We start from the raw sequence: 27774 nt of genomic DNA, 5'->3' as shown, positions 1-27774 counted from the left end.
AAATGATAAAGAAAAAACTTAAAAGATTATTTTATGGAAGAAGAAACAAAAGCACTTGTTGAAGGTCCATTTCAATTACTTACTGAAGCAGTTGAAAAACATGGACAAGTGTTAATTAATTGTAGAAATAATAAAAAATTAATTTGTCGTGTAAAAGCATTTGACCGTCATTTTAATATGGTTCTTGAGAATATTAAAGAAATTTGGACAGAAATGAAACGTGATTCAGATGGTAAATTAAAAGCAAAATTATGTCAAAGGAGCATCAGTAAAATGTTTTTAAGAGGAGATTCAGTTATTGTAATAGTTAAAAACCCAGCAGAATTAATGAATAAATAATTGATTATTTAAAGAGAATAAAGAAATAATTTATAGTAATTTTAATGGTTAATTATAATAAGTTATGAACTTAATTAAAACATAGTTTTTTAGTAAATTGACACTTTATTTTTACAAACAAATGAACCAACATGATGTCATTACTTTAAAGTTTCAAAAAGCTAAAGAAGAATTACAAAATCATTACCAACAATTAAATAAATATTTAAGAAGTCTTCAACAAAGTTATTTAACGGCAATGCAACAACCAACCCAACACCCTCTTCCAAGTCCTCAAATGCTTCAAAACCATATTAATCAATTAATTAATGCATATGCCGCAGCATCTCAAAAACTTGCATCTGCACCACAACCACCAGTTATTATTTGTAGAGAAATGCTTGATACATTTATTGAACGAACAAAGGCAAATGCTGATTTTATTAATGAAATAACAAAAAAATATGAAGAATTAGAAGAACGACAAAAACAAATCATTCAACAAATTAATGATGTCCAAATTAAACAAACTGAAACAAAAAGTATTATTGATAATTTAAATGAAAATAATATTGATGAATTTATCAATCAATTATTAGATTGGAATAACGCCCAAGTAATCGTTAAATTAAATAAAACAGAAGAAGCAATTTTATTACTTTGTGATGCATTAAAAAAGAATTCAACTAATTCACAAAAAATTGAAGATATTGTTTGTTTATTATTCAATGAAATTTATTCTTTGTTTGATTATTAAACACTTACTTTTAGTGTGAATGTATTATGGCATTCATTTCTATGACATTACTTTCTCCTGTTGCTGTTTCTCAGTTAAGTGATATAATATCTCAAGTCATTGTTAGTCCTGCTGTTTCTGAAGAAGCTACACCAGCAATTATTGATGTCTACGACGCATTACATGTTCCAGTTTTTTCACAATAAAATTCATTTAATTTTGTTTCATTTAATTTTTATATTAATTATTTTTTCTATACTATTAATTAAAAATTATTAAAATGAAAGCTCAGAAGACTGTCGTGAATTAACAATTCCGCATGATCCTCTCTTGGACTAATGGTTATTTTTCTCTTCATCGCTTTCTTTCATTTTAAATTTTAAATTTTTTGTTTATTCAATTAAAAAAATTAATTGAATAGAATTATGGAAACTTTTTGAATTATAAAAAATGTTTTTATTATAACTATTGTAAATTATTTATTATTGTTATTATTTTCAATTCATGTTGTATTGATTAAATTCATCTTTAGCTATTCAAATTTAACTTATCATCCAAAACAAATATATATCCCAGTAATAAAGATTTAGATATTGAAACAAATAGAAACAGATATTATAATAAGAGACATTTATGGTGTTATTGTTAAAGTTAGAATTAATCTTAATAGTGATGAAACAATAGAAAATAGAAAGTATAAGATTTAATAGAGAATATAATGAATATAGAAATATCAATTTCAAGAAATTAATTTAACAATTGGATATGTTAAATTAATATTGATTAATAAATCTGAAAAAGGATCATGAGAAGTTATTGATAATAAAATGGTACGTTCATATGGGATATTTTATAATGTAAATGTTGATATAACACATATTGATATCTGATTATAACTTTTTATTCTATGCATAATACAATAAAACACTTTTAATAATAGTACTGGAATCAGGGACACTATTTTACAATATCAAGAAGAATTTATAAGAAAAGAATCTAAGATTTTATAACCAGATAGACAAATGAAAGAAGAATATTAAAATTGAAGAATGTAATAGAATCTATTGAGAGATATTCAAGGAAAAGAAAATAAAACAACGATTATTTAAATCTATTTTTTGTTCAATTAAGTATATTTATTAGAATCTTATTTGATATTTATTTTTCATTATTTTTTTGAGAAATGATTAATAGTTTAAACGTATACCAGACCATATTTATTTCATTTTCTATCTTTTTAAATCAGTACTTACATTAAATTTTATTTTTTGTTTTATTATTTTAGTGTTAATATTAGTTATGCACTCACCTTAAACTGATTAGGTTTTTGATTGTATCATATATTTAATTTTATTGTTAATTTAAATTGATTATTATACGATAATAATCTAAACAATAATAACTGATTAGTTTATTATATTTTATTTATGGTAATACATATACTTAATTGACAATATGACTATGTTCAATTTATTGGAAATAATTATGAAGGTTATTTGGTGTTTGTGACTTGTAAAAGACAAAAAGAGAATTTAAGAAACAAATAAATAAAAGAGAAATTAAAAACTGATTAAACAATAATCAACAAATATAATTTCTGAATTAATTGTATATGTTATTTTAGAAATGATCAACTTCGATAGTGACTTCTTTTACACTATCATCTCTTGTATAACTAGTGACATAAGGGTAATGTTTTTTAACAAAAGAATCAAGTTCTTTATCATCCATTTCATTTAATCCTCCAAAGTATGTAATAGTTGCAGATTTATTTAATTTTTCTCCTTCACCTGGTTTTAATGTTCCATCAGGATATACCTCAATATTCTTTTCATTAATAATAACACTGATATCAAAATTAATATTCCTGACATCAACATCTTTCCATTCAATTTTACCAATATTACTTTTTCCAACTGTTAATGACTTGATATTATTTAATTTATCTTCTTCTAATTCTCTTAGTTCTGAGATTGATGGAACCATAAAATATCCACTTTTATTCATAACAGGTGCTTTTGAAAAAATAGGTATTGAACTTTTTCTCATTTCAATAGGTTGAGTTGATTCTTTTGTACTATTTTTATTATCCTCTTCTTTAATGTTTTTATTTTCTTCATTTGTTATATTTAAATCTCTTATTAAAGATTGATACATCATTACTACAGCTTTTTTATGAACTTCTGGGTGTTTAACTTTTGTTTTTTCTTTCTTTTCTTTATCTTCTTTCTTTTGTTTTTCATTAAGCTGTTTTTGTGCCATATCAGCAATAATTGCTGATGTTTGTTGTTGTGTTAATCCTTGTTGCTGAGGTGATTGAAAAGAGAGCCCATTAATATTTCCTGTTGATAATGAACCAATTCCATTTGTTGATGTAAACACATTACTAGTAGAATTTCCAAAACTTGAGATATTTGAAGTACCAAAAGAAGCATTATTTCCAAATCCCCCAAACAAGTTTCCTTGGTTATTTGTTTGATTTAATCCTAATTTACCAAATGTCCCTGAACCTGTTAATGAATTTGTTTGTCCAAATCCTGTTGTATTTCCAAATCCTAATTGCTGATTATTGTTCTGTCCAAATGAACTAAATCCTCCTCCTTGTTGATTATTTTGTCCAAATCCACCAAATCCACTTGTTTGTGTATTACTAGTTTGTCCAAATCCTGTTGTATTTCCAAATCCACCAAATCCATTTTGTTGTTGATTAGTCTGTCCAAATCCTGTTGCACTTCCAAATCCACCAAATCCAAGTCCATTTGTTTGTGTATTTGTTTGTCCAAATCCTGTTGTATTTCCAAATCCAGTAAACCCATTTGACTGTGCATTTGTTTGTCCAAATAATCCAAATCCACCTTGTTGATTATTTGTTTGTCCAAAACCTGTTGTATTTCCAAATCCACCAAATCCATTTTGCTGTTGACTAGTCTGTCCAAAACCTGTTGTGCTTCCAAATCCACTTGTTTGTGTATTTGTTTGCCCAAATGATCCAAAACCATTTGATTGTTGATTGTTTGTTTGCCCAAATCCACCAAAAGGGTTCTGCTGAGTATTATTTTGTCCAAATCCTGTTGTATTTCCAAATGACCCCAATCCACTAAGTCTATTTTGCTGAGTATTTGTTTGCCCGAATGATCCAAATCCACCAAACCCATTTGATTGTTGATTATTTGTTTGTCCAAATCCACCAAAAGTATTAGTTTGAGTATTATTATTTCCAAATCCACCAAAACTAGTTTTACCAAATGACCCAAACCCATTTGGTTGTTGGTTATTTTGTCCAAATCCACCAAAACCATTTTGTTGTGTATTAGTTTGTCCAAATCCTGATGTTAATGAATTTCCGATTGTATTACCAAATCCAAACCCTGTGTTTTGGGTTTGTTGTCCAAAACCTGTAAATCCAGTTTGTTGTTGAGAGGAAGGTTTAAACAGACTTTGTTGACCAAATCCAGTGTTTTGGGTTTGATTAGAACCAAACCCTGAGAACGATCCAAAACCATTTATTTGTTGTGTGTTATTTCCAAATCCTGTTTGTTGGTTGTTTTGACCGAACCCCATAAAACCATTTGGTTGTTGTGAAAAAGGTTTATTGATATTTGACATACTTAATATTCTTTTGATGAATAAATTATTTTCAGTCCTTTTTATTTTTATCTTAAAATAATTCACATTCCTCTTTTAATAATTCACATTAAATTGTTATTAAAAACATTAATTTATTTTTGTTTTTTATACCAGTTGTATTAAATAAAAAGAATATTAAACTATTTATTTAATGACAGAACTAAAAAATGAAAAAAGAAATTACTACTTGTTAATAAAAAATATATAAATATATTTTAAAATATCAAAAAATAGAAAGTTTTTTAATTTAATTTATAACAAAATTAAGAACAATAAACAAATAAAAAATACTGAAAAGTGATAAAATAAAACAAATAAAGTGAACAACTCAAAACTTTTTTATTTAATATAAGTCGATTTTTCTTAAGAATTAAAATAATAAATTATAATAATTAGTTTAGGTATCATAATTTTATTTTTAAATAAGATTAGGTTTATACCTCAATAAATTCTGTCATACCATTCAAACTAAAGTTTGTTGTTACTAAAAGTATATCCTCTTTTTCAATTAAGTTTTAGTTAATAAATAAAACAATAGTACAAAAAAAATAGTGAAAAAGTCTTGAACCGAAGAAGTTAGTGGAATATTCATTCATATTTTTAATTTTAAGATTTTCTTTTTTTGGATTAAATTGAAATGAATGTGAGGTTTGAGAGGAGTAAATAAGTATCTGTAGTGTTTTTATTAAAAAAAAAATAAAATAAAAATATGGAAGAAAAATAAATTATAATCCCGATAATTTACATTGAATTCAAATAATAAAATAATTTAGAACTAAATTTGATAGAAAAAAGAACTTTAAAAAGAAACTAAAAATAAACAGTTCATGGCTGAAGAAAAAGACTACCTTTTCAAACTTCTTCTTATTGGTGATTCAGGAGTAGGAAAATCCTGCTTATTGTTAAGATTTGCTGATGATACATATACTGACACTCATATTGCTACAATTGGAGTAGATTTTAAGATTAAGACTGTTCAAATAGACGGTAAAAATGTTAAATTACAAATTTGGGATACTGGTTTGTTTTATTTCATTGATGAGTTAATGTAAAATTCTTTTTTATATCAAACAATAAATGGTATTATATTTTATAATACATTAAACTATAAAATATAATACCGTTTATCGTTTTAATTGTCTTTTAAGGGCTTTATAATTAGTTAAAGAAATTATTCAAAAATTCTTTAATAACTTTTATTAAAAAAATGTAGTCTCATTTTTTAGCTGGACAAGAAAGATTCAGAACTATCACCTCTTCTTATTATAGAGGTGCCCAAGGTATTATCGTTGTCTATTCAGTTATTGATTTACAAACATTCCAAAATGTTAGACAATGGTTACAAGAAATTGAAAGATACGCTTCAGAAACAGTTATTAAATTACTTATTGGTAATAAGTGTGATCTCGAAGATGAAAGAGCTGTTACTGTAGAACAAGGACAAGAACTTGCTAATTCATTGAATGTATCATTCATGGAAGCTTCTGCTAAGAAATCATTAAATGTTGATGAATTGTTCAATAAAATTGCTACTGATATTATGAAGAATATTCAACCTGCTAGTACTTCAAAACCAAGTGAACAAGCTGATCTTAAGAAAGGTGGGTCTGATGGAAAGAAGGGTGGTAAGAAAGGTTTCTGTTCTCTTATTTAAGCAATGATAACTTTTTGTTTAATCCACTTTGCTTGAGTAAACTATCAAACAATTTTTGTTTGGTATTTTTTAAATTGATTTTTCAGTAAATTAAAATAAGTGAAATATAAAAAAGAGGGTTTGAGAACAAAGTTGTTGACTTCAATTTAAATCAACAGTTGTTTATTGTTAATTACTTTATAACTATTGTCGTTTTGTTATTGAAGTAATTTTGAGAATATTATCGCAACAGTTAGAAAGAACAGTTTACACATGAAGAATTACAATATTATATAAATGTTTGATATTATTCAATTTAAGATATTTCTTTAGTCCAAAAATTAATCATTAAAAGTGATTTATTTAGTCAAATCTCAGATTAGAAACATAATATTTAATGATTTGATTAATTTCATATTTTATTGAATATCGTCAGAAGCACAAATCTAAATTATACAAAGTGTTAAAAAGGAGTGTATTAAGTATGACATCATCTATTTTATGAATCTCTTTTTTATACCAATACTATCAAAAAACTAATATTAATTTTACAACTCTTTAATTATTTAAAGGTCTGTGTCAATATTGTAATGGATATAAATTATAAATAAATACAATAACATTTATTTCTTTTCATTCATTAAATAATAGATAATTAGTAATTACTAATGTTGAATTCTTATTTTATAGTTCAAGTTATTAGTTGTAGTATTGAGTTGTATGATTATTTTATTACAAAATATGATTGTAATTTGTACCATAAAAATATGACAATAAGATGTTGTAAATTATTTAGGTTTGGTTAGTCCTTCTTCCGTTTGATTGGTTTGCAGTGATAATATGTTTTCTTTATTAGTTAGTTCACCAATTGGTATCATGTCTTCAAGCATTTCCCATTTATCATCTGTCTGATCACTTAAAGGAAGATATTGGTTGGTGTTTAGTGTTGTGTCCATTTAGGTATGAAATAAAAGAGATTTATTTTTGAATAAGAAATAAATTTGTTTCAATACACTATGTGATCTACGAATAACAAAGAGTCATTTAGATAGTCAGAGAGTATTTCTTATTTGTTTTAATGAACAAAATGAAAGTTGATTAAAAATAAAGGATTTGTATTTCAAATTGGAATTATATTCAGTCAATACTCATTTCATAAATACCTACTATTAATTTAAAATTTCTCAATAATGAAATAAAGTAGTGGTTAGTTGAATATACTGAATGGGTATAGAGATATTAGGGTAGATGTTTTTTGATGATTGAACAGATGAAGAAAACGTCAAAAAGAAAATACAAACAAAAATATTTGAAATAAAACATTTCACTATTTTGTTACTTCATAAATACCTTAGTTTATGATAACAACTGATAAAATAAAAGATAAAGTTATTATCTTTGTTGACTAAGTGTATGACAAAACAAGGAAACAAAAACGAAATAAAAAAAGGTATTAAACGTACAACTAATGTATTAAACTCTTTAATTGAACAAATCACATATTTTTCTTTGGAATTAAAAAAACTAACATAGAGTAATTGGTTATTAGATAAGGTAGTTATTACAATAATTATCATTTGATGGTTTGAAAAAAATTGTTATGAATATTTATTGAATAAACAAGAAATAACTTTTCGTTTCTTTTATTTTTTTTTGTAAAGTTTTTAGATTTTGAAAATTTATTTAATTGAACTTTTTTTGAAGAAGATTGAAAAATAGTGAAATATTACAATTAAGTATTGGTAAAAATCATACAAATAAGACAATAATTAAGTCGCGTTTTATTTGTTTAACAAATTATATATGATAGGATCACCTTTAGTAATGTCAAGAGTAGGATTATTTTTTAATTGATCAGTTAAATAATGATTAATTGAAGAACCTATTGTTTTAATTGCATTTATATCATATTTTAATATATTATTACAATAAATACCAATATTAACTTCACCAGCAATAGTCCCATCTTTTCTATAAAATAATGAATACATATAACGGTAACCTTTTTCAAATAAGAAATCTTCAAGGAGTTGAATAGATATATTTAACCTATTTTTCTTAATATGAGATGCTGCTATTGTTTTACCAATGTTATTTTTTGTTTCCAAAACAAATATATGATGTATTTTATCTTCAATAAATTTCCAAACTAAAATAGAATCTAATTGTGAAAATGTTATTCTTGAAACACAAAGAAATGGTAATGTAACTGTTGATTTAACTGATCTTCGTTTTAATTCTATTGTTGCATATTTATTAAGTAATGCAAGATAGATAGATTGAAGTGATATAAGATAATTAACTTTATCTTTATATTTGCGAAAGTCATTAATATTATGTTTATGTTTATTCATTCGCTTACTCTTGAAACAGTTTTTAAGTTACTTTTTTTTCCTTATCCACAAAAAAAAATGTATTTTTAAAGCACCATTTGAAAAAAAAAAGGATAAAAATAATTAATTACATGTTATTCATACATTTGTTAATAATTCTATTAACGTTGATATATCTAACCGTTTTTGAGGATCATTATCCCAACATTTAGAAATAATTAAAAAGATATTATCTTCCATAGTTTTAGGTTTAGTAAGTCTTTTTCCTGATACAACAAATTCAGCTATTTGCCATGGATATTCAAATAATCCATCAGAATTATCGTAAGCTGGTCCCCATTTCATGACTTCATAGATTGTTATTGCAAAAGCATAAATATCAGCAGGTTTTTTATATTTTTGAAGTAATAATATTTCTGGTGCCATAAACACTGGAGTACCAACTCCAGTTGTAAATGTCATATTTGTTTGAAGCATATTTATATTTCTTGCACTTCCAAAATCAGTTAATTTAGCACATACTGATACATTAATTGTATCAAGAGACATAATAAGTATATTTTCTGGTTTAATGTCACGATGAAGAATACCATTATTATGAAGATATTGAATACCTTTAGCAGCGTCTATAATAAATTTAATTTTTGAATATTTATGAAATTGAATATTAGAATTTTTTTTAATAATCAAATTTCTTAAAGAACCATATGGTGCATATTCCATAATAATACTTTTATTAAAATCAAAACAAAATGCCCCATAAAAATGAACAATATAATCACATCTTATTTTATATAACATCTCAACTTCTTTTTTAAAGTTAGTATTAAGTAATGTTTCTGTATTAAATGAAAATTCTTTTAACCTTTTTATTGCAACAATATTTCCTTTATAATTTCCTTTGCTAATAATCCCAAATCTACCTTCTCCAATAATTTTTTGTTCAATAACATCAGCAATATCAAGTTTTGGTGAAAGTTCTGTTTGAACTTTAATTGGTAATTTATAAATTAATTTCTTTTTATTTAAATTATTTACTTCATATAATGAGATTGAATCATTAATAAAACAAGTACAATAAGGAAGAATTGATATTTTAACATGACAACATTTATTTGGTTTTAGATTAATACATTCAGGATATGTTTTTACTTGATATTTATAATCATTAATGAAAGGACAATTAATGATAATTTCTTTTGTAGAATTAGATATATTTCCAATATAAAATGAAGTATTATTTATTGTATCAACATTTAATAAGTTATTAAGAGTATTAAATTGAATTGATTCAGTTGAAATCATAATATCTGATGTTGCATGAACAATCATTTTAATTTTTAATTTTTTTATGTTCATTATAATAGATTTTTGTTTTAAAAGAACATTGTAAATAAATATTTTAGTAATAACACAAACAATACTAATTATTATAATTAGTATAAATAATGCTATAATAATTTCTAATAAAACAATCCACCATATAACATGATATATACATCCTTCTTTATTTTCATTTAATTTATATCCAAATGAACAATGAGAACATTTAGAATCTTCAGTTTTAATACAATGACTTACAAGATTTATTGAAATACAATTAAGTGTTAAAGAATTTAAAATATAATTATTTTCACATATTTGACAATTTTCAATATTTTTACATTTTTTACAATGAGTACTACATTTAAAACATTCATTAAAAATAAGATAATATCCATCTTCACATTTATCACATCCTTTAGAAGTAATATTATTTTTACATCCTTGAATTTCATTTCTAAATTTACATTGATTATTTTGATTCATATACATTGTACTATTACATTCAATACAATTTTGATCATTTGTACATTTTTCACATTCTTCTTTACATGGAAAACATCCAAATTCATAAATATAGTATTTGTCATGACATTTTACACATTTTCCTGTTGCTGTATATAATTTACAACTTTCTTTCATTTCTATATTATCTCTACATTGATAATTATCAATAAAATATCCTTCTTTACAACTTAAACAATTTTTTGAATCATTAATACATGTAAGACATTTTTCATCACAAATACTACATATTCCTTTTTCTAAAAAATATCCATTATCACATCTTTGACATCCAAATTTACTTTGAACTTGACAATGATTTACTTTATTATTACAATTTATTGTTTGAGTTGTTGAAATATATTTTCCATATGAATATTTACACTCTAAACATTTTCCATTAACCATTTCTTCACAATTTTCTTGGGTATTAACACATATTCCTTGAACTAAAGAGAATCCATCATTACATTTAATAATTCCATTTTTTTCTACTATTCCATTAACTATAGAAATACAACTTCCATTTTCATTCATTAATAAATCATCTCTACATTTAAGTATTCTATTATTTTCACATATTTCAATTTTAGAACTAATAGAATTACAATTTTCACAAATATTTTTATTAAGAAAATGTGTATTTGAACATGAAATAACTGAAGTTGTTGATTTATATTCTATATGTTCTTTTTTAATACATTGATTATTCTCTAAAATTCCATCAAATGAATCTTCACAACGATAACATTTTCCTTCATAACAATCAACACAATGTTCAATTTCACATTTAGAACATTGACCATTTATAACACCTCCAAATGAACAATAAGAACAATGATTATTAATAAATCTTAAACAAATAGAAGAATTAATAAATATACATTTATTATCTTTTAATTGATAATTATCATTACATAATAAACAATTTGAAGAAGTACAATATTTACAATTATCAATAGTACATTTTTTACATTTATTTGAATCATAATAATAACCAGAATCACATTGAATAATTTTCTTTCTGAGACAATTAAAATTATTATTTTCATAAATACCAAAATCACATATTTCATTTGTATTTTGATATATCATTCCATTATATGTTTTAATGATTATTGGAATAGAACCTTGAATATTATAATTTTTTAGAATATTAAAATTATCTTTATAATAAAGAATAATTCCATATTTACTTTTAATTTCAATTGTTTGATCATTCATTTTAAATATTAAACTTTGAAATTCTTGTTTTCTTGTTAATTCATTAGAATTATCATCTGAAGAACAATCTATTTCATATTTAAAAAGATTTCTATTTATTGAAACAAATCCATTTTTACCTATTACTTCACAAAGTGGATATATTGTAATTTTATTTGGAAAAGTAACAGTACCAATAAAACCATGAATAGTTTGTTGATATAAATTAGAATTCATAATAAGATTTACTTTTTTATCTATAAAATTAACATTAATGTCACCATTATTTATATTAATTTTATCATTTAAAGAAGAAATATAACAATTATTACCAGAACATGGACAATATTTTTGAGTAAATGAATATTTTAAATTTTTTGATATAAGATATTTTATATCATATTCATTCATCCACTCAGTTCCATTCATAATACATTTCATTTTAATATTTATCTTATTAGGACAATATCTAAGTATTTTACCATTAGATAAAAGTACAACATATGGGTTTTTATTATTTTGAAATCCTTTATATTCATCAAATATTAAATTAGTACATTCTTCATATTCATTTAATATAATAATATCATTTCCAAGATATACTTCTTTTTCTATTTTCTCAAATATAACAGTTTCTTCAACTGTTCTTGTTATATTTATTATACAAAAATCTTTAAGTGAAATTGAATAACATTCTTCTTTACAATCAAAATTACCTTGTATTTGTAGTTTTTTTGATGTATTAAAATGAAGATATGTTGTATTTGTCATACTAAATTGTTCACAAGAAAAAAATGAATCTTCTTGAAGATACCATGAACTAGAACCAATTATATTAATAAAACTAGTAGAAAGTACATATGATTTAAAATTTTGAAAGAAACTACTTGAATCTTTTAATAAAATAGAATGTGCAATAATCCAACATTCCCCATTTAAAATAATTGTAGAATGATTAGTAAGTACCAATATATGAGGAATTAACATTCCATCATCAAATAATATAATATTTGAATAATCATAAGTATTAATTTGTTTAACTTCAAAGAAATAATTATCATAAAAATACATGGATGAATAGTTATGTAAAGTAAGGTTAGTTAATGATAGATGAGATAATCCATAAAACAAAAACATAGAATTTCCATACATATCAATAGTGAAAGGATCATCATAAAGAGAAGAAATTACGACATTATCAGAAATATAAAATAAAGAAGTATTAAATTGTTGAATAGATCCAATATATCCAGAAGTATTATTTTGTAATTGAATTTTAGATGAATTAAAGAGAAAAAAATGAATAGTAGTAGAAGGAAAATTATTATTTAATTGACTTATTCCAGAGAAAATAATTTGACTTTTATCATATAATTGAATTATTTTTGCATTAAAATCACAATCATTTACAATTAATTGAGATTCTCCAAATAATAAAATTAATTCAATATCTGATAAAATACCATTATTTATCTTTAAAATTGATTTTCCACTTAAGTTAAGTTCTTGTATTTGTGAAATAATGCTATAAATATCACTAGAAAAAGTGGAATAATCAAATAAATGAAGAAATATTATTTGGAATTTTGATTCTTCTAATATAATTTGACTATAATCTTTAAGTGTAATTTTTGAAGTAATAAAAGTAGATTGATAAATTTGTAGAGATGATTCATTAAAAAGAGTTAATGAAATAGAATTTAAAGAAGATTTTGTTAAATTAATTATAGATGAACTTAAAATATTAATTTGTAAAATTGAAATAGAAGTATCTAAAAAAGTTAAAGAACAATGTTCTTGAATATTAAAAAATCCATTAGTTATTGAAGTAATTTTTGTATTAAAAAATGATACATTTGAATGATTAATAATAAAATGTCCTCCTTCATTAAGAATTATATTTTGATTATTCATATTAAAAAATATAGAATTTAGTATGATTGAACCATTAATTGATAATACTACATTTGATCCAAGTTGTAATAGTTTATTATTAGATATATTTAATGTTCCTTGTATTGTTATAAATGAATTTTCTTTAATTAAAATAGAAGAAATATATTGGAATGAACCTTCTTCAATAATAAGTGTAGATAAATTTTCTAAATTGATTGGTGGTAATTTTTTCGTTTCATTTAAACACAATGTATCAATAGTAAAAGTTGAATTATTAACAGAAATTAAATCACAATTATCTAATTGTTTAAATTCATGACAGTCCATAATAATACAAATTCTACTCGATGTTTTGTAAAACAAGAAGAATAGAAGAATAAATGAAAAAAACATTTGAAAATAATAAGTTAAAAACTAAAAAGAAAAATAAAAAAGAAACAACTCATTAAATTTTAATAAACAAAGAAATAGAAACCCAATCTTTTAAGCCCTTTAAAAAAAAAAAAAATAAATCAATAAAAAATAAGTAAATTATAATATGTGATAATTAGAAGAATGAACAGGAAGAAATACACTAAGAGAAGAATCTATTGATGATATTGTTATTAATTCAGATGAATTATTTGATTGAAAAGAACAAATATCACATTGACCATTTTCAAGACCATGTTCACATTCATTATTTATTACTTTTGTACAATTACAATGATTTAAATTATTACAAATTGGATGTTGAAAGAAAAATCCCATAGAATGAAGAGATGGTAATAATGAAAAAGAATAAGGTGGTAATAATATAAGTGAAGATTCACTTTGACGATTATTTCCACTTAATAAATTCTTTAAAGAATCTAATAATTGAATTCCTAAAAGATCAATTAAACTTGATTCTATTAAAATACCATTCCATTGTATTGATTTAATTTTTTTCATAACAACTGTATATTTAGCACTTCTTGTTCCTCTAAATTCAAAATGAATTTTATGTTTTAAACATTCTTCAATCATCCAATTCATTGTTAATGCATCATAATTTCTTTTATAATAATTTTCATTTCCTTTTTTACAACCATCAATAACATATTTTTTAAATGTTGTATTAATTCTTTTTCCTTTTTCTTCAATATAAATATCATGAACTTTAACTAATTGTGTTTCATATTTACTCTTTTTATAAAACTTTTCTAATTCTAAATTATAATTTAATTCATTTAATATTGAAAATAAGACCATTTCTAAATGAACTTCTTGCTTTTTTGAATTAATTTTTGATTGACAAATACTCTTCTTCATAACCTTTTAATTCCAACTGTTTCAATACAAGATATTCTTCTCTGACTATTCAAAAAGGGGAACGTTTTATATTTTTTCCTATTTTTTTTTGGTTTCTTTATTTTCTTGTTTTTCATTATTTTTATTTTATGTTTTAAATATATAGATTGTGTTATTTAGATGAATCAAAAATAATTCTTTCAGTTTTAGTTTTAAGACTTTTAAAAAATGACAACGAATTCCAAGTCAATTATTAAAATTCTGGATTTTAAATTTAATGAATTTACAAAACTAAAGAAACAAATTGTTATGTATTTCCCTTCTTTTCATTGATACAGTTTTCCTTGAATTTTTGAATTTTGTTTAATTATTGTATTAATTTGGACATCAATATCTTCAACTGTAACTGTAGATTTAGTGTCATATAAAAATTTCATCATTTTTAATACTCTTTTATTAAGAAATGTTTGAATTGGATCAAAAATACCTTCTTTACGTTGTTTAGAAATTGCCTTTAATTAATTAGTTTTTTTTGTACTTTTATTAAATGATATAAATCGTTGAAATCCAATAAAAAGTCATTGAATATTTATCTATTTTAGAGAGACTTATTGTTTATTGAATTCTCTTTTTTTTTAAAACAAAAAGAAAAGAACAAACATGATATGATGATCTTGTATTATTAATTTTATCTCTTAATTGAGTTGATGTTTTTTTAATTCCTAAATCATTCATTAAATCATTAGAACATTGAATATGAAATTGTTTTAATGGTTGTGTTCTTCGGTCTTTTAATTGCCATTTTCTATATTTGAGAATAATATATAAAGTTGCAAGATCACTCCAATCACGAGAAGACCTTGGAACTTCTTTTATAAGGTCAGATTCAGTAGAGTTTGAGACAGTAGTATCCCAAATAATACAATAGAGACTTTTTTTGACTGGAGTAAATACAGAACTATTTGTAAGTATAAATTTTGATTTAAAACAAGAAGATACAAACAGTGTAGTCATAAAATAACAAGACTTTTATTGAGATTTTGAGATTATTGTTAATATGAAAACATAATTAAATTTTTTCGTTGTAGAGAATATATTTGATAGGAAAAGATTTATTAAATGAAAAGAAATATATTTATAAGTAAATGAAATCATTTTTACTAATCTTTTCGTTATTTCCCGAATATATACTCAAATTAAAAAAGATTCAATAAATTTATCTAATTTTTCGTGTAAATAAAATAGTTTTTACAAAAAAATCAAAGTTCCTTTGAAAATAACAAATTCTACTTTTAACTTTTTCAATTTCTTTTTATTTTAAGAAATAGAAATTTATTATCTTTTTTTTTTTTTTTTTTTGATTTCCTTTCTTTAATAATTATTAATTTTAAATTCTAAAACCATAAAATCAAAATTATTTATTAAAAATAAATCATTATTAATCTGGACTTTTTTTTCAAGAAATTCCTATCATTTTATAATATCTCAAAATAAATTTCTACTTCAATTAAAAAAAAATCATTCAGAAATGTTATTCATAACCCATAATCTCATTCTTTTATTTTACCAAATATAACTAATCTTCTTGAAAACTACATTTATTTTTTAATGTGTTTTATACTTTTTAAAGTTGATTAAATGGATTATACTCCAACTAAATATCTTGTTTGAATGAATTTTTAAAAATGTTTAATTGTCTTTCTATTATTTGTTTTAAGTAATTTGTTCTAAAGATGAAAATCTTTGAAGTTCTATATTATCAAGAAATATCTCATTTTTTTTTTGTTTTAGTGGATCTTATTAATTTCATTATGACTTTTCTTCCTTATGATGAAGAAGAAGTAAATATATTATTAAAAAAATACAACCAACAAACCTCTAATTTAATAATTGAAGAATATAAAGAGAAAGAAATAATATCATTACAAAATATAGATAGTCAATTAAAATATGAAAAACTTATTAATAAAGCATCAGATTATCATTGTCAAATTACTACATTAAAAGAATTCTATCAAGGAAATTTAAAGGAAAAAGAAAGTTTAGAAAAAATTAATCAAAATCTAAACAATGATATTAATTCATTACAAAATCAAATTATTCAAATTAAACAATTATATTTTAATGAATTAATTGATAAAATAGGAGAAAGTGGATTATCATTAGAAAATCTTCAAGAAGTATTTCTTCAACTTATTATTAAAGAAGTTCCTCTCTCTTCTTGGAAAGAATATCTTATTAATCAATACTTTTCTATATAATTCTATTAGTTTAATTTAATTTTTATTATTAATGAATTTAAATAATAAATCAAAACCAACCACAAAAAGATGTTAATATTTAATAACAATCAATATCGTTGAGTGAAAGAGAATCAAATGACATTCTATTCTCTTTTAATATTTCTTCATTTTCATTATTTTTTTGTGGTAAATCAATACTTTTAGTTTTTAAACTTGAACTCTTTCTTTTTATTGGTATTTCAAATGTTGATTTAGTTTTTTTTTCAATAATTTTCTCAATTACTTCCATTGCATCAATTAATCTTCTTTGAGATATTTCATCCATTACTCCACAATTTTGTTGAAATGCAGCAAATTCTTCTAACAATCCAAGAAGTTCTTCCCATTCTAAATGAACACGTTTAGAACATTCTTGATCAATAAATACAAATCCACAAATTACAACAGCTAAATATCCTTTTATTATTTTATCTTCTTTAGTATTTCCTAAATTCTCAAATTCTTGACAATACTCTTCTAATAAATTACTTTTTACTAATGCAATAGCTGTTTTCTTTAATTCATAAAGTGTATTTGCAGCAATACTTAAAAGAAGTACTCTAATATCAAACCAATCATCTGAATTAAACATATTTTGATGTATTTTAGTTAAAACATTCATTATTGGAATAGTTAATAATATATCTTGTGTGATTCTATTTGAATAATTCATTATTGCAGTTAATATTTCTGTTAATGGTTGAAGTGTCAAAGGAAGATGATTTAAACAAAGAGTAATTGGTGTCATTAAATCATCAACTACTGGTATTGGTTGTGTACTTCCTCTTGCAAGTACTGTTGTATATAATGGTAAAAATAAGAGTAAATCTTTTTCATTATCACAATGAGGTAATTTAGGGAGAGAAACAATAACATTCATATTTGATAATATAAGAAGTGTAAGATATGGAATAACTAAAGGTAATGAAGGTAATGCAAATAATGTTTTTAATTCTGAATGAATTGATGTTGCAATAGAAGATGGTGTTTCTGATGTTAACATTGAAAGAAGTGATGGAGATGATTCTTCAATTTTAGTAGGAATAAGTAATTGAGGAAATAATAAACCATAATGATTTACTGGTGTTAATAAATCTATAACTGTTGGTTGATGAAGAGAAATAACAGCAAGAATAGCAACAATATATTGAGTATTCATTATTATAATATCACTTAGAGGAGTTGTTATTGGTATTGTTAATCTATGAAATGATGATAATAAAGTATTATAAATTGAATTTGAAGGTGGATTTAAAATAATTGAATGAAGAATTTCAGATAAAATTGTTAATGGTTGTTGAGTTGTTTGTAATGATTGAATTAATGTATTTAATGAAATTTCTTGTGTTTTTTTTAATCCTTGACGTGATTTTGTTTTTGTTTGTCTTGATTTAGGAGATATTGATGTTGATGATTCTTTAGGTTCTTTTATTTGTTTATTCATATTAATTATTTCTATTTTCAAGTTTTTTTTTTTTCTTTTTAAAATTCTCTTTAATTTCTTTTAAATAAAAAACATTCTTTCATATCTTTTTTAAACCTTTTATTTATTTTCAATTAATTACAAAATTATATATATATATTATATATTTTTTTTTTTTTTCTTAATTTAATCTTTAGCATCAATAATTCCACCTGTATCAATTGCAAATGTAGCTTCTGCTTCAGGTAAATTTGGAGAATCATATATTTTAACAATTCGTTGTTCTCCCTTTCCTTTCCTAAGATAAAGACGTGTTGTACTAGCATGTGCTATTACATGTCCACCAATTGGTTTTTTTGGATCAACAACAAACATAGCACCTCCTCCTGGATCACTCATTACTTGATTTGTAATTACAACTGCAACATTAAATTCTTCACTAATTTTAATTAATTTATTCATCATTTTTCCTAATTTTTGTTGTCTTTCACTTAATTCTCCTCTTCCTGAAAAATCAACTCTAAATAGAGAAGTTACACTATCAATAATAAGTATTCTAAAATGATCTTCTGCCATTCTTGCTGCAACTTCAATTAATAAATCAAATTGTTGTTCATGAGTATATGCTCTAGCAATTAATATATTATCTAAAACTGCTGTTTGATCAACTCCAAATCTTTCTGCAATTTGTGTAATTCTTTCTGGTCTAAATGTTCCTTCAGTATCAATATATGCTACTTTTCCATTTCCTCCTTTTAAATGTGATGGAAGTTGAGTTGTTACAGCTAATGTATGACATAATTGTGTTTTTCCTGTTCTAAACTCTCCAAACATTTCTGTAACACTCATTGTTTCAATTCCTCCACCAAGTAATTGATCAAATTGACTACTACCTGTTGTAATTTTAATAACATTAGCTCTTCTTTCTAATGATGTTGTTGCACTTATAAATGAATGTGTAGGAAATATTTTAGAAACTGCTTCCATAATTTTATCTACTTTTGAATCAGAAAATCCACGAATACTACATAATTCTTTACGAGTATGCATAACAACAGATTCAATAGTATTACAACCTGCACTTTTCAATTTATTAATATCTCCAACATTAATTCCTTGTTGTTGAAGAATATCAATTGAATGAAATGATGGAACTTCTTCAATTTCATCTTCTTCAATCTCTTGAACATTTTCTTCTTGTTCATTAATTTTATTTTTCACTTCACTCATTTAATCTATAAATGATTTATTTCTTTCTTTATATCTCTACTTCTCTTATAGTTCTGACTTTTCATGTTAATTATTTCTTCACCAAATCTTTATTATTATTTATTTATTACTTTCCCATTTTCTCAGTCTTTTATCATGTAATTTTTTATTTAAAAAATATTGAAAAATAAACTTCATTAACTTTTATTGACTTATCTTATCTTCAATGACAAGATACTATCCTGTTCTTCGTTATGGTTTACTTGGAAATACTTTTGGGAGTGATGCTATATTCATTCCACAAACTCTTTATCAATCTTTTGCTCAAAATTCTAAGAATGAACGAATTTTCGTTACTTTAAAACCTCCTCGTTTTAATGAAATTGTTCCTGCTGTTGTTGAAGGTCCATCTCCTATTGATGTCATTTTTATTTCAGATAAACTTCTTCCTGGATATGATACTCTTAGTGTTCAATTAGTAGAACTCCAAGAAGTTACATCTATTAAGTTTGAAGCAATGAATATGGAATGTTGTTCATTAAAAAATATTATTGAACCACTTCAATCAGTATTAAAATTTTATTCTACTCTCTATGTTAATGAACTTTTTGAAATTAATGTTTCTAATGAAGAAGACAATGTTCGTACAATCACAAAAGCTCGTGTTGTGATCAAACAATTACAACCATCTAATATGGTTTATATATCCCAACTAATGAAAGATATTAAGATCGAATATGATAATCCTTTTTTATCTAACACCTCTTCTAATCAAAGTTTTATTGAAAATGAAAGTGAAGAAGAAGAAAAAAATACTCAAGAAAATGATACACAGAAAATTACTGCCAAGACTCAAACAAAGAATATTATCAGAGATGAAAAAGTACCTACTCTCAGTGATGAAAGTCATGAAGGAAAAACATTATGCCCTTTTTGTGGATTATGGATTTCTGAAAATAAATTCAAAATTCATCAATCTCAATGTAAAAAATTAACTACAAAATGTCCTGTTTGTGGTACTATAACTCTAAAAGACAAATTACAAGAACATACCAAATTTCACTCAATTGAAACATGTCCTCAGTGTCATATCAAGTGTGAATTATTGTCATTGAATCGTCATATGAATGGAAGTTGCGATAAGAAAGTTATTGAATGTGAGAAATGTGGTTGTGTATTGTTCCAATCAGACAAAAAAATTCATCAAGATTGGTGTGACAAATCAATTCTTGATGTTGTAGATTATGTCAGAAATGAAATTATAGTCAAACGATATGGAGAACCTTCTCAATACTCTGAATTACCTAATAACTTTGATGTTCCATATTCTAGAACTCTAAAAAATCATTCTCAAAGACCTTATCCCCCTCAACTATTTCTAAAAGAAGATCCTATGGCATTTAGTCGTCGTCCCTCTTACCACCAAAATTTCTTAAAACAGAATGACCTTCAGTATCATTTTGATTTTGAATGCTAAGTTACTAAAATGTACAAACAAAAAGACATTGACTCTAATATTTTTCATTTATCACTCTTTTTTCTTTTGCTCTATCTATAAGAAATCTAACACTTCATTTGACATAGAAAAAGAAAACTTGAAGGTGTTTTCTTTTCATACTCTAATATTTAACAGCATAAATATTTTCATTATCTAGAAATCATTGGTGGTGTATACAAAATAACTAATGAAGGTCATTTTATACTAAGAAATTTATTATTTTAATACCACTTTATTCATTCATGACTCTTTCTTTTTAACTAATTATAATTAACTCAATAAGACTGTAAATATTAATTCATTTCATCTATTCACTTCTCTAAACATAACTATCTGTCATTTAAAATAAATATCACTAACAAAAAACTTAAAACATGTCATAAATAACAAGAGAGGAAAAGTATTAAAGAATGGTTAAAAATAACATAGAAAGGTGCATTGTTTGAATAATAATTTAATAAGAGTAATTTTCTATAACACAAACTAAAATTGAAGAATTTAATAAGAAAGGAAACGAAATGGAAGAATTTCAAAAAGAAAATTATTAAAATTAAACAAGTTCTGTTTTTGTTCAATAAATCGAAAAAAAAAGAATGATTAAAATAAAAGTCAGTTGTGCAAAAATTGCATCAAAACGAAAAGAAGAGTAATATGTTCAATAATAATGAATATTAAAGAATTTTAATTGATTTTGGAAATTTCTTAATAATATCATTTAAAAAGAAACAGAAGTTGAATAAAAACTATCTATTCTACTTTAATAGAAATGAATACTGAAAACTATCCTCTAAAAGATTTTCACTATCCATGCAAGTATGAATTAAACAAAGAGAATCCATACCTTCAACCAGAAATGCCACAAGAAGCATTTGACCAATTATATGACAATTTAAAGAAAATGGCAGTAGCTCATTTAAGTAAGTACGATCCAGAACATGCATCAATTTATCAACAAGCATACTTAGATTCAGAGAAGTTGTTTGACCCACAATACAAAATAATTATTAGAGACTTCTTTGTAGGTTTATTTAATCCTGAAGCCCCAATATTTAAACAAACTGTAAGAAATATTGTTGGTAAATTATGTAGTGCAATGAGATTCTATGAAGAACGTAAAATGTATAAAGATGAGTTGGATAAAATTGAGATTAAAAATCCAATGTTTATTGTATCTTTACCTCGTAGTGGTTCAACTTATCTTCATAATTTATTATCTACTGATCCTCGTGCAAGTGGTATTCGTTTTTGGGAACATATCTTCCCAGGAAGTAAAACTATGAACAGGGAAGCAAGAAGACAAATGATAACTGATATTTTAAATCAAGTTCAAGGAGAATCTAAAGAATTAAATAAAGTACATAACCTTGATAGTGTGGATAATTTTGAAGAAGAGGCTTTCTTTATGGAAATGATTGGACAATGTTTCATTATGACAGGTGCACTTCCAAGATTGGAACAATATCGTGTTCATTTATATGAACTTGATTTTCACTACGTTTATGAAGCTCTTATGGATGAATTAAAAATGCACCTAGTTGAATTTCCATTAAAAGACAATGACTGTTATTTATGTTTGAAAGGGGTTAATCATTTTGCAACAATGGCTCCTATGTTAGATGTATGTGGAAGAAAAGAATATAATGCCAGATTTATTTGGATTCATAGAGAACCAGTTGAACAAATTAAATCAATGGTTATATTAATGAATGTAGCTAAAGGAAGATTTGAACATGATTTAGGTAAAGATGATATGGTATGGTTAAATGAAAATGTAATTAAAGTGAATGAAATTATTTTGAGAAACTCTATTGCAGCACGTGATGAATATATACGTCAAGACCCAACAAGAGCAAAACAATTTTTTGATGTTGGGTTTGTTGAAGCAGTAACAAAACCAAAAGAAACGGTGAAGAAAATTTATGATTACTTTGGCATTGAAATAACTCCAGAAGCTGAGAAACAATTAGAACTTACCATCAAAGAAAGAGATCCTCAAAGAAAACATGGAAGAAAACCACATGATGAAAGTCTATATCATTTTGATGAAGATAAAATCAGAGAACAATATAAATTCTATTATGATCGATTTGGACAATACATGCCAAACTTTTATAATAAAAAATAAATCAATCATTTATTTCCTTTTCTTGTTATAGATTTATTTTTCTATTAAACCAAAACTTGGTTTAAAGTGATCTTAAAAATTTTAATCAATGAGTGGAACTGTTATTTATTCATCAAGTATTTGTGGTCTTGAAATGAGAACACACACAATTAACTTAAAAAATTTAATGGAAATTTTAACTAAAAAAGAGGTGAAAGTTATATATATTGATAAAGATCCTGAAGCTAAAAAATTTATGTTTTCTAAAACTGAATTAAGAGGGGTATTCCCATTGTTGTTCCATAATGACAAATTTATTGGAGCATATGAGGACGTTGTAGATTTGTCTGAACAAGGACTTCTCTTACAACAATTGAATTAACATATTAAACTAAAAAATCATTCGTTCATCCTTATCGGTTGTCTACTTTTTCTTTCTTCCTCTTTTTTTCGGTACATCAGTTGGAATAATTGATTCTTGAGGTGTTTGCATTGTCTCAATCTTCTTTTGACAATTTTGCAATTCTTCATCTGTATTTTTTAAATCAACACATAACGTATTAAACCGTTCTTTTTGCTCTTCAATCCTTTGAGTAAGTAATAATTCTTTCTGTTTTAGGTGCTCAATTTCATTATAATCAATAGTGTCATGAATTTTTGTTTGTTCTTTCAAGTCTTTAATTGTCTGAAGTATTTTCAAGATTGAATCCTTTTTCTGTTTTAATTCTTGGTCAGTTTTTTCAGCTAATATCATTGCATCTTCAAAATTTTTTAATATCGATTGGATTTGTTGATTCCAATTCTTTTTAGCTTGGTATTCTTTTTCATGTTGTTCTATTAAGTTTTTCTTTTTTTGTTCAATTTTATTCTTAAGGCATTGATGCTCTTGGTTTGTTTGTTTCCATTCATTTTCAATTTGTTTCTTTTTGTCTAAAAAATTGAAGACTTCAGTTTTTAGCACTTTCAGTGTTCTTTCCATTACATCTCTTTTTTTTAATTTCATTTTTAACAGTCTTTTATATCTTTTTTCTTTCTATTCATCTTAAAATCCTCTCAGAAAAAAAGACAACATAAATAATATCCACAATCATGAAAGGTTAATAAAAGTGTACTCATTCAGAAGAAAAAAATTTTTTTCTTTAATTTATATCTTTTCGATAATGGCGTACCAGTTATCTCGTTCATACCCACATGATATTAATTTGCAATCTTTTACTTTTTCAATTACTTGTTCTAACTCTCCCTTGATAAAAACATGGTAATATCTTTGGTATACTTCTTCTGGTTGATTTGGGTTGTTTGGATCTTTTTTCTTTGATAAATGCCAAGCAACCATTAAGTCTTGTCCTTCTTCATTTTCAAATTTTTTCTGCTCTTTTGCCCAAACAGTAATTAAAGCTTTTCCACCAACTTTAATCGTTCGTATAATTTCTTGGATTGCTGCAACTCTTCTTTCAAAAGTAGAGAAATGATGAACAACAGCAATACTAATTGCTGCATCTCCAGAGTTAGATTTTACTGGAACATATAAACCATCAGCCTGTATATTTTGACTTTTTTGATTATGGAGGGCTTCCATTAATAAATTATGGCAAGGATCAAATCCTATCACAGTAATGTGATGATTGATATTGTGGTACTTCCCATTTCCACTTCCAATATCATACACTATAGAATAATTTTCTAGTCCGTTAAGAAATTCTTCGACTTTAGGCCATCCTTTGTACCGTGTCTGTGAAAAATGTTGAGCTATAATTTCATATACTTCCCTAACATTCTTTGACTCAATCTCAGGTAACTTTTCATTATCCATGGTTATTTCTTTGAATTTTCTTTTTTTAGGTTTCATATTTTCAAGTTCTTATAATTTATAATTCTTTTATGTTTATTCAACTTCTATTATTCGGTTAGCATTTAAACATATTTACAATGGTATATCCATGCATCGGTCAATTCAAATAATCTTCTCAAAGAACAAACAGATTTTGTGTTCGTTCCTTATAAAAAATAACAAATAAATTAAACGACTAGTCATCAAGTAAAGGAATATTATCAAAAATAAGACTGGACAATAACTAAAATCAAACAAAAAATGATTACATTATTTAGAAAATATCATACAATGGTATGTTATAATGAAAAATTAAAAAAAAAAGCAGAGATAAAAAGATAATACCAAGACCTCAATAAAAAGAATAGTACTAATTGGGTGAATTAAAAAATCATGAAAAAATCTACTACAGATAAAAGACACTTGTAGGAGTTGTCTGTATAAGTAAAAATTGGAGTTTTAATATATAGATTAAAACAGATTTAAATAAAGAAAAAAATTAGAATCAGTTTACCAAATATGAAATATAAAAAATTTGTCATACTTAAAAACAAAAGAAAAATTAATTTGTATTGAAACATTAAATTTAATAATACCAGAAGTTAAAACAAAAAAAAAATAATGGTAATTATAAAAGTTTTGAATTTATTCAATTAAATATCATTTTTATGATGGACCAATAATGAACATTTAAAATAGAGTATTTTAAGACAAAAAACAAGTTAATAATAAGAACTATTTTTCATAGAAATGATGAATAAATTATTGACTTAACAAGTACAGTAATTTACTAATAAAACTAAAGAAGGTAAAGTTGTGGAGATATGAGATATTAATAGCCAAAATATTATAAAAATATAGAGCAATAATTAAACAGTTCATAAAAGAAGATTTGAATAAATAATTTAATATTTTGTTATTGATAAATTTTTTGAAACTATAACAAAAAAAGATATAAATTTTTTAACCCTTTTGTGTTTTCTTTTTTTTTTTTTATAGAAACAAAACTAACTTAATATTAAACAAATGAATTCTTTCCAAACTAACTCCCCTACACCAGAAGTATCACCGTATTATATGAACAAATACCTTCATACAGAACAACCATTTCCTGATAACTATATTGAAGATTGGTTTTTAGAGGGGATGCGAGTGAATTATCATTTAGATGTGTTGCCATTAAAAGATATTGTAAAAGAGTCATTGGCATTATCACAACAAATATCAACGGTAATTATGTATATGTGTATTTTTCTACTTACTGCAAAAGAAATGCTTTCAGTTAGAGGAGTGTATGTTGCTGATATTATTTTATTGTCGATGTGTTTCTTATCATGTATTCCATTAAAAATATCACCAACAGTATTTTGTGGGTGGAGGTCAATTATTATATTTGGGACAGTGTGGGGATTAGTTCCAGTAATATCAACAATAACAACAGGTTATTATCCAGATAGTATTTATATATTATCAACGGTATTATTTATTATTCATATTTGTTTCTTTGATTATGGATATATCAATAATTATGTTGATGAAATTAATGGAGTTTTATCATACAATGCAGTATTATTAGCATCTATTGTATTAGCATCTATATTACCAAAGAATGCAATGGTATTTCCATTAATTAGTTTGTCTATAATATTATTTGAATTTAACCCATTATTTAGACATTATCTATTAGTTTGTTGAAGTATTAAATTTTTATTTCATAATTTTATATTTCGCTTATCTCTTAGAAAAAGTCTAAAAATATGTATTTTTTGTATTCCATTCTTCTTTTTATTGCAACATTTTGTTTCTGTTTTATGCTTTCATTTTGGTTTTCAATCGTTTATTTATTCTGCGTTTCTCTTGGCACTTATGTAGGACCGAAATTTTGGTTAAAAATCCAATCATTAAAAACGTTTGTTTAATTTTTTCATTCTTTAAAATAGAAGAATTATAAATATTTATTTTTTTAGTGAGGTTAGTGGTGCTTGGGATGAGGCTGTACCATCTACACAATAAAATTTTTGAGTTATTCAAATTGGTATGTAAATTTGAATGTTTTGATTGAACAAACAAAATTTATTAAATTTGTTTTTCAAGAAAACAGAAGATAAATTAACTTATTTTTGATTCTTGTATAATAATTTGATATTTTTTCAATTTTTGTTAAAACTACTTTTAATGGCTTTATACTATACAATAATTCTTTCTTGTTTTTATTCTTTGAAATAGTTGTGTTCATTAGAAATTGTAATACACTCTTTTCATTAATTATAAACCTACACGTAGAAAGAAAAATTAGTTTATCCTTATTATTAAATAAATATAAATAATATAATCATTCCATTGTAATATTTGTATTTTCTGGAGTATAAAAGTTATTTCTTATAACAATCTATTATTCTTTCAAATATAACTGTAAAATAAATTTTATTTATATCGTTTATTTAAAAATAACAGTTTTTTATTTTTATTCTAAAATTAAAGAAAAAATTTACTTTTATAATAAAAATAGACAAAAATTCATTTAAATTAATATATTATATTCTTAAAATTTTTAATTTTTTTTTGTTATCTGTTAAATAGTA

At 23.9% G+C, this 27774-nt stretch overlaps 16 protein-coding genes across 16 annotated transcripts, besides 39 other annotated features; 7 read left to right on the top strand and 9 right to left on the bottom strand.

Annotated features, from left to right (window-relative positions):
* Positions 1–35: part of a sequence feature (AT_rich) that runs on past the window's edge.
* On the top strand, positions 34–339 carry EDI_187160 (small nuclear ribonucleoprotein sm D2, putative; the record flags this gene model as incomplete). The annotated part of the gene is made up of 1 exon (XM_001739579.1): positions 34–339. One exon carries the CDS (start codon positions 34–36, stop codon positions 337–339), a length of 306 nt encoding a protein of 101 aa, XP_001739631.1.
* Positions 323–400: a sequence feature (AT_rich).
* Positions 401–460: 60 nt separating this feature from the next.
* EDI_187150 (uncharacterized protein) lies at positions 461–1260 on the top strand (the record flags this gene model as incomplete). Its single annotated transcript, XM_001739578.1, has 2 exons — positions 461–1030; positions 1090–1260. 2 exons carry the CDS (start codon positions 461–463, stop codon positions 1258–1260), a joined length of 741 nt encoding a protein of 246 aa, XP_001739630.1.
* Positions 1256–1336: a sequence feature (AT_rich).
* An 87-nt stretch (positions 1337–1423) lies between these two features.
* Positions 1424–1552: a sequence feature (AT_rich).
* A 602-nt stretch (positions 1553–2154) lies between these two features.
* Positions 2155–2232: a sequence feature (AT_rich).
* Positions 2233–2307: 75 nt separating this feature from the next.
* Positions 2308–2338: a sequence feature (AT_rich).
* Positions 2339–2392: 54 nt separating this feature from the next.
* Positions 2393–2483: a sequence feature (AT_rich).
* Positions 2484–2674: 191 nt separating this feature from the next.
* Positions 2675–4660, bottom strand: EDI_187140 (uncharacterized protein; the record flags this gene model as incomplete). Its single annotated transcript, XM_001739577.1, has 1 exon — positions 2675–4660. The coding sequence occupies one exon, from the start codon at positions 4658–4660 to the stop codon at positions 2675–2677; it is 1986 nt and encodes a 661-aa protein (XP_001739629.1).
* An 87-nt stretch (positions 4661–4747) lies between these two features.
* Positions 4748–4834: a sequence feature (AT_rich).
* A 37-nt stretch (positions 4835–4871) lies between these two features.
* Positions 4872–4971: a sequence feature (AT_rich).
* A 78-nt stretch (positions 4972–5049) lies between these two features.
* Positions 5050–5107: a sequence feature (AT_rich).
* Positions 5108–5360: 253 nt separating this feature from the next.
* Positions 5361–5392: a sequence feature (AT_rich).
* A 116-nt stretch (positions 5393–5508) lies between these two features.
* Positions 5509–6335, top strand: EDI_187130 (uncharacterized protein; the record flags this gene model as incomplete). The annotated part of the gene is made up of 2 exons (XM_001739576.1): positions 5509–5701; positions 5908–6335. The coding sequence occupies 2 exons, from the start codon at positions 5509–5511 to the stop codon at positions 6333–6335; spliced, it is 621 nt and encodes a 206-aa protein (XP_001739628.1).
* Positions 5763–5801: a sequence feature (AT_rich).
* Positions 5833–5890: a sequence feature (AT_rich).
* Positions 6336–6908: 573 nt separating the features above from the next.
* Positions 6909–6972: a sequence feature (AT_rich).
* Positions 6973–8095: 1123 nt separating this feature from the next.
* Positions 8096–8668, bottom strand: EDI_187120 (uncharacterized protein; the record flags this gene model as incomplete). The annotated part of the gene is made up of 1 exon (XM_001739575.1): positions 8096–8668. The coding sequence occupies one exon, from the start codon at positions 8666–8668 to the stop codon at positions 8096–8098; it is 573 nt and encodes a 190-aa protein (XP_001739627.1).
* Positions 8213–8249: a sequence feature (AT_rich).
* A 117-nt stretch (positions 8669–8785) lies between the features above and the next one.
* EDI_187110 (protein serine/threonine kinase, putative) lies at positions 8786–13900 on the bottom strand (the record flags this gene model as incomplete). Its single annotated transcript, XM_001739574.1, has 1 exon — positions 8786–13900. One exon carries the CDS (start codon positions 13898–13900, stop codon positions 8786–8788), a length of 5115 nt encoding a protein of 1704 aa, XP_001739626.1.
* Positions 9275–9334: a sequence feature (AT_rich).
* Positions 9647–9684: a sequence feature (AT_rich).
* Positions 9978–10119: a sequence feature (AT_rich).
* Positions 10261–10281: a sequence feature (AT_rich).
* Positions 11315–11385: a sequence feature (AT_rich).
* Positions 11609–11660: a sequence feature (AT_rich).
* Positions 11960–11987: a sequence feature (AT_rich).
* Positions 12040–12075: a sequence feature (AT_rich).
* Positions 13901–13940: 40 nt separating the features above from the next.
* Positions 13941–14105: a microsatellite.
* EDI_187100 (uncharacterized protein) lies at positions 14105–14866 on the bottom strand (the record flags this gene model as incomplete). Its single annotated transcript, XM_001739573.1, has 1 exon — positions 14105–14866. One exon carries the CDS (start codon positions 14864–14866, stop codon positions 14105–14107), a length of 762 nt encoding a protein of 253 aa, XP_001739625.1.
* Positions 14742–14800: a sequence feature (AT_rich).
* A 64-nt stretch (positions 14867–14930) lies between the features above and the next one.
* Positions 14931–15001: a microsatellite.
* Positions 15002–15171: 170 nt separating this feature from the next.
* On the bottom strand, positions 15172–15859 carry EDI_187090 (uncharacterized protein; the record flags this gene model as incomplete). The annotated part of the gene is made up of 2 exons (XM_001739572.1): positions 15172–15357; positions 15506–15859. 2 exons carry the CDS (start codon positions 15857–15859, stop codon positions 15172–15174), a joined length of 540 nt encoding a protein of 179 aa, XP_001739624.1.
* Positions 15860–16176: 317 nt separating this feature from the next.
* Positions 16177–16218: a microsatellite.
* Positions 16219–16288: a sequence feature (AT_rich).
* A 368-nt stretch (positions 16289–16656) lies between these two features.
* Positions 16657–17106, top strand: EDI_187080 (uncharacterized protein; the record flags this gene model as incomplete). The annotated part of the gene is made up of 1 exon (XM_001739571.1): positions 16657–17106. One exon carries the CDS (start codon positions 16657–16659, stop codon positions 17104–17106), a length of 450 nt encoding a protein of 149 aa, XP_001739623.1.
* Positions 16688–16709: a sequence feature (AT_rich).
* Positions 16940–16989: a sequence feature (AT_rich).
* Positions 17100–17156: a sequence feature (AT_rich).
* A 29-nt stretch (positions 17157–17185) lies between these two features.
* On the bottom strand, positions 17186–18571 carry EDI_187070 (uncharacterized protein; the record flags this gene model as incomplete). The annotated part of the gene is made up of 1 exon (XM_001739570.1): positions 17186–18571. The coding sequence occupies one exon, from the start codon at positions 18569–18571 to the stop codon at positions 17186–17188; it is 1386 nt and encodes a 461-aa protein (XP_001739622.1).
* Positions 18554–18746: a microsatellite.
* On the bottom strand, positions 18737–19780 carry EDI_187060 (meiotic recombination protein dmc1, putative; the record flags this gene model as incomplete). Its single annotated transcript, XM_001739569.1, has 1 exon — positions 18737–19780. One exon carries the CDS (start codon positions 19778–19780, stop codon positions 18737–18739), a length of 1044 nt encoding a protein of 347 aa, XP_001739621.1.
* Positions 19781–19868: 88 nt separating this feature from the next.
* Positions 19869–19889: a sequence feature (AT_rich).
* A 29-nt stretch (positions 19890–19918) lies between these two features.
* Positions 19919–19951: a sequence feature (AT_rich).
* Positions 19952–19985: 34 nt separating this feature from the next.
* On the top strand, positions 19986–21236 carry EDI_187050 (uncharacterized protein; the record flags this gene model as incomplete). Its single annotated transcript, XM_001739568.1, has 1 exon — positions 19986–21236. One exon carries the CDS (start codon positions 19986–19988, stop codon positions 21234–21236), a length of 1251 nt encoding a protein of 416 aa, XP_001739620.1.
* A 787-nt stretch (positions 21237–22023) lies between these two features.
* EDI_187040 (uncharacterized protein) lies at positions 22024–23382 on the top strand (the record flags this gene model as incomplete). The annotated part of the gene is made up of 1 exon (XM_001739567.1): positions 22024–23382. One exon carries the CDS (start codon positions 22024–22026, stop codon positions 23380–23382), a length of 1359 nt encoding a protein of 452 aa, XP_001739619.1.
* A 403-nt stretch (positions 23383–23785) lies between these two features.
* On the bottom strand, positions 23786–24340 carry EDI_187030 (uncharacterized protein; the record flags this gene model as incomplete). The annotated part of the gene is made up of 1 exon (XM_001739566.1): positions 23786–24340. One exon carries the CDS (start codon positions 24338–24340, stop codon positions 23786–23788), a length of 555 nt encoding a protein of 184 aa, XP_001739618.1.
* A 165-nt stretch (positions 24341–24505) lies between these two features.
* On the bottom strand, positions 24506–25210 carry EDI_187020 (uncharacterized protein; the record flags this gene model as incomplete). The annotated part of the gene is made up of 1 exon (XM_001739565.1): positions 24506–25210. The coding sequence occupies one exon, from the start codon at positions 25208–25210 to the stop codon at positions 24506–24508; it is 705 nt and encodes a 234-aa protein (XP_001739617.1).
* Positions 25211–26087: 877 nt separating this feature from the next.
* Positions 26088–26159: a sequence feature (AT_rich).
* Positions 26160–26218: 59 nt separating this feature from the next.
* On the top strand, positions 26219–27205 carry EDI_187010 (phosphatidylinositol N-acetylglucosaminyltransferase subunit C, putative; the record flags this gene model as incomplete). The annotated part of the gene is made up of 3 exons (XM_001739564.1): positions 26219–26878; positions 26935–27101; positions 27160–27205. 3 exons carry the CDS (start codon positions 26219–26221, stop codon positions 27203–27205), a joined length of 873 nt encoding a protein of 290 aa, XP_001739616.1.
* Positions 26890–26920: a sequence feature (AT_rich).
* Positions 27107–27158: a sequence feature (AT_rich).
* Positions 27206–27495: 290 nt separating the features above from the next.
* Positions 27496–27525: a sequence feature (AT_rich).
* An 80-nt stretch (positions 27526–27605) lies between these two features.
* Positions 27606–27756: a sequence feature (AT_rich).
* The last annotated feature ends 18 nt before the right edge of the window (positions 27757–27774 follow it).

The sequence above is a fragment of the Entamoeba dispar genome, genomic scaffold (genome assembly GCF_000209125.1).
Source record: "Entamoeba dispar SAW760 scf_1105229462237 genomic scaffold, whole genome shotgun sequence".
Taxonomy (NCBI): Eukaryota; Evosea; order Mastigamoebida; family Endamoebidae; genus Entamoeba; species Entamoeba dispar.
This window is presented reverse-complemented; position numbering and strand designations above follow the sequence as displayed.